The sequence below is a fragment of the Moschus berezovskii genome, chromosome 7 (assembly GCF_049115385.1).
Source record: "Moschus berezovskii isolate FMDL1 chromosome 7, NW_MosBer_1.0, whole genome shotgun sequence".
In the NCBI taxonomy this organism is placed as follows: domain Eukaryota; kingdom Metazoa; phylum Chordata; class Mammalia; order Artiodactyla; family Moschidae; genus Moschus; species Moschus berezovskii.
In genome coordinates this window covers 16,235,833-16,245,542 of record NC_142466.1, presented here as the reverse complement: position 1 = coordinate 16,245,542, position 9,710 = coordinate 16,235,833, and the positions used below count along the sequence as shown (strand labels likewise).

Sequence of the window (9,710 nt, the reverse complement as noted above, 5' to 3'; positions counted from 1 at the left end):
GATGAAACAGAGATTGGAGGTTGGGAAGGCCAAGGTGGCTGGAATTTGCTGGGCACAGCATCTGAGACCAGGGAGCTACGTAAAAAATGTTCCAGGAAAGTGCACAGGGTTCCCTCGTGTTGTCTGCTGAATCTGTGTGAACCCTGGGAGGCTGGGTAGAACAACTTCTGAGGAAAGCACTGATAGCAGAGCTCACAGTGAGCTGGGAATTGCTCATTTCCCTCCAGCTAGGGTGGGAGGTCCCCATGTAGGGCAGGGGTCTCCAGTCCCCGGGGCCATGGACCGATACTGGTGGGTGGCTGTCAGGAACCGGGCCGCACAGCTGGAGGTAAGCAGCGGGTGAGTGAGTGAAGCTGAAGCTTCCTCCGTTTTTACAGCGGCTCCCCATTTCTCGCGTTACCGCCTGAGCTCCACCTCCTATTAGATCAGCAGAGGCGTCAGATTCTCATAGGCGCTCAAACTGTGCTGTGAACTGTGCAAGGGAGGGATATGGGTTGCATGTTCCTTGTGAGAATCTAAGCTTGACAATCTGAGGTGGTAGCGTTAGCAATGGGGAGCGGCTGCCACTGCCTTACCCCCAGATGGGACCATCCAGTTGCAGGGAAACAAGCTCAGGGCTCCCACTGATTCTGCATGATGGTGAGTTGCATATATTTCATTATATATCACAAGGTAATAATAATACAAATTAAGTGCACAATAAAGGTCATGCACTTGAATCATCCTGAAACCTCCTCCCCCACCACCCAGTCCATGGAAAAATTGTCTTCCACAAAACCGATCCCTGGTGCTGAAAAGATTGGAGACCACTACCCTCGGGGACTAAGAGTCCTCCTGGAAAGCTCCTTAGCTTGTTCTAACTAGGGGGTGAGCTGGTGAAGAGGATTCAGTGACAAAGATCCCCTCAATCAGAACCCACCTCAGCTCCCAGAATCGAAAGGTGGAGAAGAGAAAAGGAGGGATGGGAAAGGTGTTCCGTGGAGGGTTGAAGGGAGAGCTGTTCCAAGAAGAGAAAGACAGGTGCTTCACACAGTTGACATCTCATAGAAATGTCAGAACAACTGTCAGGAAACAATGAGGCTGAATAAATTGCCAGGTGACTATGGTGGAGAATGCTGTAACTTCTTTTGGTGACTCAAACCCACCACAGCTGTCGGCTTGACTGCAACACACGCAGGTGTTGGGTATTTGAGACCAGGGAAACATGGGGCCTTGTAGACATTAGAGGGGAGAAGTCTCTTCTCCACACGGCCTGAATAGAGTGGGAGACACAGTGCTTTGGGGGTGGGCATCACCTGACTTTTTAGAGGAGGAAACCATAATGCCTCTGGAGTGTTTCCAGAAAGCCTACTTTTTTACCTCCTTTGGCAAATTATGAGGGCCCACAGCCAGCCTGGGGCCATGAGGTTTTCCCGGAGGTGCAGCTATGAGCATGTGACCAGGACTACCCAGTGACCTGGGTCATCCCCACACGCTGCCCGCGTCCTGGGCCTGGGGCTCCTGCCTCTCACTGGGTGATGAGGCCCAGTGGGTTCCCAGACCTTGGGTGGTCTTCTTCTGTGTGAATGGAACTCTGGATGAAAGCACATCCCCAAGGAAGAATGCAGTCGTGTTTGACTCTCTGTGACCCCATGGACTGTAGCCCACCCGGCTCCTCTGTGCATGGAATTCTCCAGGCAGGAATACTGGAGTGGGTTGCCATTTCCTACTCCAAAGGATCTTCCTGTCCCAGGGATTGAACTTGGATCTCCTGCATTGCAGGGAGGTTCTTTACCTTCTGTGCCAACAGCTCTGGAGAAGTGAGTAAATTGACAGGTGGCCTTTCCTTTAGTGAATACAAAAGCAATTCTTTTATATGCTGGGTCTTGATTATCATTCTTTTGCTTGAGACCCTTTCCTTGGGTTACCTAATAGGCCTTAAGACTTCATATGCCATCGAGTTCTTGGTCTAGACTATGTTTATTGTCCTCTGGAAGCATTAAGGCAGCTTCTCATAAGCTGCCCATTCTACCAATTCCTGTTGAAAAATGATCAGACCTATCCAATTTTTGCCCACTGCCTCCCCATGCTCACTGGGTTTTCATAAGAAAGAATGTGAGGGAAACTTGTTAGCATCATGTTTTCAGCTTTATTGAAATTCTTACAAAAGGTCTGATGTATTTTAGGCCTGGCCTAATTTCCTTTAGTCCCTGAAATACAGGATCATGGCTATTTCCATGTCCTTTTAAGTAGGAATGTAAACTAGTAGACTTTGCTTTTAAGGTTCAAACACATACCACCATGGTTTTTCATTTATGTAAAGCAAGACTTAGGTTTTCCCGAATGAAAAGACCAAGTAAGAAAGTTACATGGGTCTTCATTGGTGGGATAACTGGATTCTTTGTCAGAACAGACTTGGGGATTTATTTCACTTAATGTGACATTCTTCCACCTTGAGTATTTTCTTTTTTTTTTTAATGCAAACTTTGCGATGTACTGAGCTATGTAGTAAAGAGTGCCATGCTCATATATGCATACATATATTGGCTCTGGGAAAAGATGCATGAGCACATGCATGTTATGTAAACATAGCAGATAATAAGCATATTATAAGCAAAGAACAACCAATAGCATGTATTGGTTTAGTTGTCAGCCAGGAGCTTTGCTGGTCTTATCCCCAGAGGGTCCCAGCCATCGCTTTCCCCAGGCAGGCGATGCTCACCAGGCAGGACAGGTGATTGTGTATCTGAGGTGTGTCTGAGTCTGTGACTCCCCCAGGGTCAGTGGGCCTATGCTCACTCACTACCATGAAGCTCCCCAGGCCTAGAACACAGAAATGCCCAGCATGACCTCCTCCTCGTGTCAAAAGCAGACTCTGATCTCCCCATCACTAGGATAGGGGTGCAGACTGAGGGCTCCCAGAGGCCCACAACCTCTTCTTCCCCTAGACATAGTAGGGAATCTGCATTTCCTTCCAGTCTCACAGGCTCCATCAGGACATGTGTTCTCTTGACCACAGGATGACACCCAAAGAGGCCTGGAAGGTTCTGTATCATCACCTCCAGACAGCTCTGAGACACAGGCAATGTGGCTTCAACCCTGGTTGCCAGATGACTGAGGGTTGGCCTTGGTTTAACCCAGATAGCTCCCATGTCACCTTCCAAATCCATCCTCCTATGTGGATGGCTGCCTTGGCAGCCAGTCACATCCAACCTTGAACTTACACCCTATGGGATCTGGAGGATGGAATCTAGTCACACTCATGCTGCACCCCAGCTTCTTGCTTGAGTCTAAGCAAAGACACATGAGAGTTCAGGTCGAAACCATGGTCTCATTCTCCACCTGACTGATGGGCTGGGTGAATGGGTCAGTTGAGTGCTACCTGCAGGTCAGGTGGTGCCCAAGCCAGCGTGACCTGTAGGAGTGCTGCAAAGTGATCGTGAACTGAGCGCCCAGGATACTACAGAGCATACATGGCGGTCACTCAGTAAATGCTCCTTTCACTTGCTTTCTCGGAATCCAGACTGGTTCCTGTAGGAGGCTGGCTTCTCCCTCACTCCGAGAGCCGCCCCTCCTCTGTCACTTTCCTGAACTAACAAACACTGTGCAGAGGCAGAGTAAAGAGGGGAAGGTGAATCACTCAGTATCGTCTCTTGCTGGTCAAAACTCTTGGCCTGAGGTTTGGGAATGATCTGCAGAGTCATCGACCTGGGATGCCTCCTGCCCATCTTCACTGCTGCATCGGTCGCCAGGATCCATCTGTAACTCACAGACCACAGAGAACGCTGACAGGTAGCCCTGAGCGCACGGTGTTTAGAAGACTCTGGACAAAGGTGATCCAGTCGACCAGGGCTCCATGCAGGAACCATGGTGGAAGGGAGAGGCAGGCAGTGGATCCCAGAGTTGTGCTTTGGAATAGATGTCCAAGAGGAGGAGGGCAACAGGTCACCGTGGTCCTGGGATGGGAATTATAGGGGCCTGGGGGTGCTGGGCTAGGTGCGGAGGGCAGAGGCTTGGCCAGGGGAGCCCCGAGCACAGCCCCAACCCCAGTAATGCAGGAAGGAGGCTCGGCAGCTGGGCCCGGACCTCGGGCTATGCCCACTGTTAGTGTCTCTTGCACGTCACACCAGCATCCTCAGCGTGCCCGCAGTTTGTCACCCCCCACTTGGAGAAGCTGCAGCGGAAGATGCTTTCCTCGGTGCCCTTGCAGGCGACATCGTCCATCCAAATTCTCCCTGTGCCTGTGGAGACAAGTGGACATGATGTCTTAGCAGAGACGCAGGAGCGCAGGACAGACGGGAGCACTGCTGTCTGTCCCAAGCTCTGCTGTCAATTCTCCAATCGAGTGGTTCCCCCTGCCTTCTCCACTCCATCAAGACCAATACGTCTTCTCCAGGCTCAGTTTGAAAGCAGAATAAAAATAACTGACAGTGAGGATGGGTTTCCCTGGTGGCTCAGTGGTAAAGAACCCACCTGCCAATGTAGGCGATGTAACAGTCGTGGGTTCAATCCCTGGGTCAGGAAGATTCCCTGGAGGAGGAAATAGCAACCCACCCCAGTAGTCTTGCCTAAAGAATCCCATGGATAGAGGGGTCTGGTGGGCTACAATCCATGGGGTCACAAAAAGTCAGACACGAATTAGCGACTAAACAATAACCATGATGGTATTTACTGAGCAGCTCCTATGTGTCGGGCCTCTTGCACATATGATCTTCGTCCATTCTCACCATGGTGCTGTGAGATGGGCATGAATAACCCTTTTTCTAGATGGGAAAACTGAGGTTCAGAAAGCAATTGGTGCAAGGTTGCTCAGCTTGTAAGTGGCAGAGTCTGAACTCAAGCCCAAGTCTTGCTGCCTCTCAGACCCACACTTTATACAAGATGCTTAGTAGCTTTTGAGATTTTGGCTATGCCACATAACCTGTGGGCTGTTAGTTCCCTGACCAGGGATCAAACCTGTGCCCCCTGCAGTGGAAGCACAGTCTTAGCCACTGGACCACCAGGGAAGTCCCCTCTGTTGAGATGTATCTTGCAGCCTTTGCTGCTGAATATTCAGACAAGACATAATCAGAGGGACAATGTCAGAGAGATCTAACTTGGACAGATCCAGCACCCCATAACCAAATATCTCAGTGTCAATATCACCTCCAGTATTTTGAAATTTAAAGCTGATGGTCTCACACAATGAGCTCCAAACAGTGGTCCTTAAAATGACAGCAGATCTCAGAAATTAACATTATCACCAGACACATATGTTATGACGGGTGGAAGCGTCCGTAACCATAATCAACTAGGTCAGTTCCCAAAATACAAGGTCCCTAAGACAACCCATCTGTTTCCAGTCCATTCTGAAGGAGATCGATCCTGGGTGTTCATTGGAAGGTCTGATGCTAAAGCTGAAACTCCAATACTTTTGCCACCTCATGCTAAGAGTTGACTCACTGGAAAAGACTCTGATGCTGGGAGGGATTGGGGGTGGGAGGAGAAGGGGACGACAGAGAATGAGATGGCTGGATGGCATCACCGACTCAATGGACATGAGTCTGAGTGAACTCCGGGAGTTGGTGATGGAGAGGGAGGCCTGGCGTGCTGTGATTCATGGGGTCACGAAGAGTCAGACACGACTGAGCGACTAAACTGAACTGAACTGAAGACAATCCAGCTGAGTTTTGCCCACCTGTTCACCCCGCCCTGTTCATTCAGCTCTTAGGAGGACCAACCTGATGGTCTGAAGGTGCCATACAGGGAGCCTTTAGTTGGTTTTCCCAGGATTGTACCCGAGTCTCAAGAGACACAGACTTGGCGTTGAGGTCTTCAATGAACATCAAGGGAACAGGGCAGCTGGGTGAGGCTTCAAGGGAACGGAGAGGGCTTGTCTGGGGTCAGAGGGGTCAGCGGAGAGGGGAGAAGTCACCTGGAGCCCCCATTGTTGAACTGGCAGGGCCATCAACCATGTTTCGGTGGGTTCTCTGGGCTGATGGCCAAGCCACGTCTTTAATGGTGGGAGCTCACTTGGGAGCCCTCTGGAATGCTGCCTGAGCTTCAGGGCTCCTATCTTCCATGGAGTCAGTAGCTTAGAGCTTTGCTACTCAAAGTGTGGCCCTAGATCAGCAGCATCAGAGTTTGTTAAAAATACACAGCTTCATGCCCTGCCCAGGACCTACTGAACCAGAATCAACATTTGAACCAGGTGGTCCTGCACTGAAGTCTGAGAAGCACTGATGCAGAAGAAATAGGGCTTTACAACAAGTAGGGCAAATCTCCAGTCTCAGCCCTTCCAGGAGGACCATTTCAGTTGTAAAAGTGGGAAGGGCTTCCCAGGACGTCAGACTTTTGGTGCTGAAGCTAAGTAAACTGAGGGCCTACTGGGTAAACTTACTTGTTGCGTTCAAGAGCTGGTACCAGAAATCATGGGGTTGAAGGTCAGAAACTGCGTTCCAATATTACCATGTCAATCCGGGCAAGTTAAACGAGGTAATTGTTGTTGTTTAGTCGCTATGTAGTATCCAACTCTTTGCAATCTCATAGACTGTAGCCCACCAGGTTCCTCTGTTCATGGGATTGCCCAGGCAAGAATACTGAAATAGGTTGCCATTTCCTTCTCCAGGGGATCTTCGTGACTGTGGGATTGAACCCAAGTCTCCTGCCTTGGCAGGCAGATTCTTCACTGCTGAACCACAGTGAAGGAAGCCCAAATGAAGCAATAGTTCCTGTATTTTAAAGGGCTTTGAAATGCACCAAAACTCTACATGAAAAGCAGTTCAGGGATCCTAGCATCTGATCCTAGCACCATGCCTCCTTGTCCCATCTCTCAGCACCCAGACCACCTCTCCTTTTAGAGAATTGTCGAGTATTATTGTTGTTTAGTTGTTAAATCATGTCCGACCCTTTGAGTATTAAAATCCTTAAACCTGTCACTCACCCTTGGACTGCATGGGAAGTCCCTTTACAAAGAGCATCCAGGGAACAACTAAACCATTTTGCTGCCCAGTAAGAAACTCCAATATTTTGGCCACTGATACAAAGAACCAACTCATTGGAAAAGACTCTGATGCAGGGAAAGATTGAGGACAGGAGGAGAAGGGGGCGGCTGAGATGGTTAGATAGCATCACTGACTCATGAACATGAGTTTGAGCAAGCTCCAGGAGATAGTGAAGGACAAGGAAGCCTGGCGTGCTGCAGTCCACGGGGTGACAAAGAGTCAGGCATGACTGAGCGACTGAACAACAACAAATTGATTGCAAGGACTTAGTGGTTTGGACATATCTTCGTTATGCTGAGATATTCAGCATCGGCTCGAGGGATTGCCAAGCAGTCAACTAGGGGACAGAGCTGGGAGGAGAGATCTCTTTCTGCTGTCTTTTTTAATGTTATTTGTTCATCACAGCCTCTTCCCTGGCCGGATACAGTGTGCCTCTTACACAATAAGCCCTTTGAGGCTGAGCAAAAATTCTCAGATTAAATGTCTCCTGGAAAACACATCAGTTTACAGATTACCCAGGAAAAGTTTGCAGACCCAAGAGCTCCGTGGGATTAGTCACACCCAAAACAAATAAAGCACAAATGAAGGAGACTGACAAATACAAAACAGGACCAGGGTTACCAGTCCTAATGCGCACACAGGGTCACGAAACTCCAAACTCAAGCTGGGGTTAGGCTAGGGAGTTCAGGCTAATGTTCAGTCATGGAAGAGCTAATAAAAGGAGGACAGGGTTGTTAAATCAGCAGTACTCACATCTGCAGTTATTGGGACATCACTAAAGGGGCCAATGAACTCGCAGATCATCCCTGCTCCCTGCGTGTCAGAGAGGCTAGAACTCTCACGAATCCAGACACCAATCACCGTGTCAGCTGACATCTACGAGGGCTGACACCTGACAGTCATCGTGGGGCCTGAGCACCAGGAGGTCAGTATCACCCGGGAGCTCATCAGCAATGCAGAGTCTTGGGCCCACAGGAACCTGAACCTGGGTTTGATTCCTGCGTTGGGAAGATCCCCTGGAGGAGGGCACGGCAACTCACTCCAGTATTCTTGCCTGGAGAATCTCATGGACAGAAGGGCATGGTAGGCTACAGTCCATAGGGTCGCAAAGAGTCGGACACAACTGAAGCGACTAACACACTGTATCTTAACAGGATCTCCACCAGTCAACATGCCTGCAAGTCTGAGAGCCCTGCTCTAGATTAGGTCTGCTCCTCCATGTTGGTTCTCTCTGTGAGATCCATAACAAGCACCATTAGGAAACAGGAAAGGGGTTCTCTGTTCCCCACTTTAGAGTCAGAAAACTGAAGCTACACGGTGAGGTTTTATCTTACGGAGGCAAAACTGGGACCAGAGTCCAGGTCTTCTGACACTTGGAGCCTTAGGGGCTGTTGGAATGTGAGGGGATGGTTGGGATGAGTAAGCAGAGATTTTATTTTATTCTCATCATTCATTCATTCAATAAATATTTAAGCATCTACTCCATGCTCAGAGCTATTCTGGGTGTTTGGGCTACATTAGTGAACAGAAAATGATTGGAAAAAAACCCCCACTGCTGGTAAGAATATAAATTGGTGGAGAATAGTATGGAAGTTTCTCAAAAAACGAAAAATAGAATTACCATATGATTCAGCAATCCCACTTCCAGGTAGATATCCACATGAAACAAAAACTAATTTGAGAAGACACATGCACCCCAATGTTCATAGCAGCATTATAATTATACAGTTGCCAAGACAGGAAAGCAACCAAAGTGTCCTCAACAGAGGAGTGGACAAAGAAGATGTGGTATATATTATATAGACAATGGGATACTACTCAGCCACAGGAAAGAACAAAACTTTGCGATTTGCAGCAACACGAATGAACTTGGAGGGTATCACTCTAAGCAAAATAAGTCAGAAAAGTCAAATACTTTATGATACCATTTGCAGGAGGAATCTAAGATAACACAGCAAACGAATGACTATACCAAAGAAAGCATGTGTACAGAAAACAGATTAGTGGGCACCAGTGAAGGGGAAGGGGCAACACACAGATGGGGAACTAGGAGGTACAAACAACTAGATGCAAGACAGGCTACAAAGATGTATTGTACAACGTGGGGACTAGAGCCAATATTTTGTCATAGCTGTAAAGGGAAAGTAACCTTTAAAAACGGTACAAAAACAAAACAAGAAAAACCAAAAGTCTCTGCTTCATGGAACTAACATTTGAACTGCTGCGTGTTTATTTAGAGAAATATTAACAGAAGGCATGAGTTACAACTGAATCCTAAGGGCTGCCATCAGAGCTCCACACAGAGGCAGGCAGGACAGCTGTCAAACAGATACGCAAGAGAAAGGAAAACTGAGGCCCCAGAAAGGTCAGCAAACCTGTCCCACAGTCATTATGGGAGGAGGAGACAGTGACCTCTATGTCCAGCCAGTCTAGTCCCTGTTCCTTACAGAAGCACATATACAGTGCACTTTATGAACCACTAAGTTAAGAGGTGGCAAACCAAATTCGGCCCACTTCTTGCTTTTGTAAATAAAGTTTTACTGGAACACAGCATCCCCCCATCTAACTACCTTGTAGACTGCAGTTACTTTCGTCTGTAGTTCCTTTTGTGCTACAACCGCAGAGTTGAATAGTTATGAGACAGACCATCTAGCCCCCAAAACCTAAAATATTTACTTCTGGCTGGCTCTTTAACATTTGCTGACCCTTGCACTAAGCCACCTCCCGGTATTTAAATTTGATCTTAAC

At 48.3% G+C, this 9,710-nt stretch overlaps 1 protein-coding gene across 2 annotated transcripts in view; it reads right to left on the bottom strand.

Annotated features, from left to right (window-relative positions):
- Positions 1-782: 782 nt before the first annotated feature.
- SCARA5 (scavenger receptor class A member 5) overlaps positions 783-9,710 on the bottom strand; it is a 136,472-nt gene continuing 127,544 nt past the window's right edge. Inside the window, exon 8 of one of the 2 annotated variants that reach the window (XM_088837831.1) lies at positions 783-4,220. In XM_088837831.1, coding sequence (XP_088693957.1) covers positions 4,084-4,220 — 137 coding nt within the window. In that variant the 3' untranslated portion in view covers positions 783-4,083. The remainder of the gene's footprint in view (positions 4,221-9,710) is intronic. The other variant, XM_055428089.2, reaches the window with a different exon arrangement.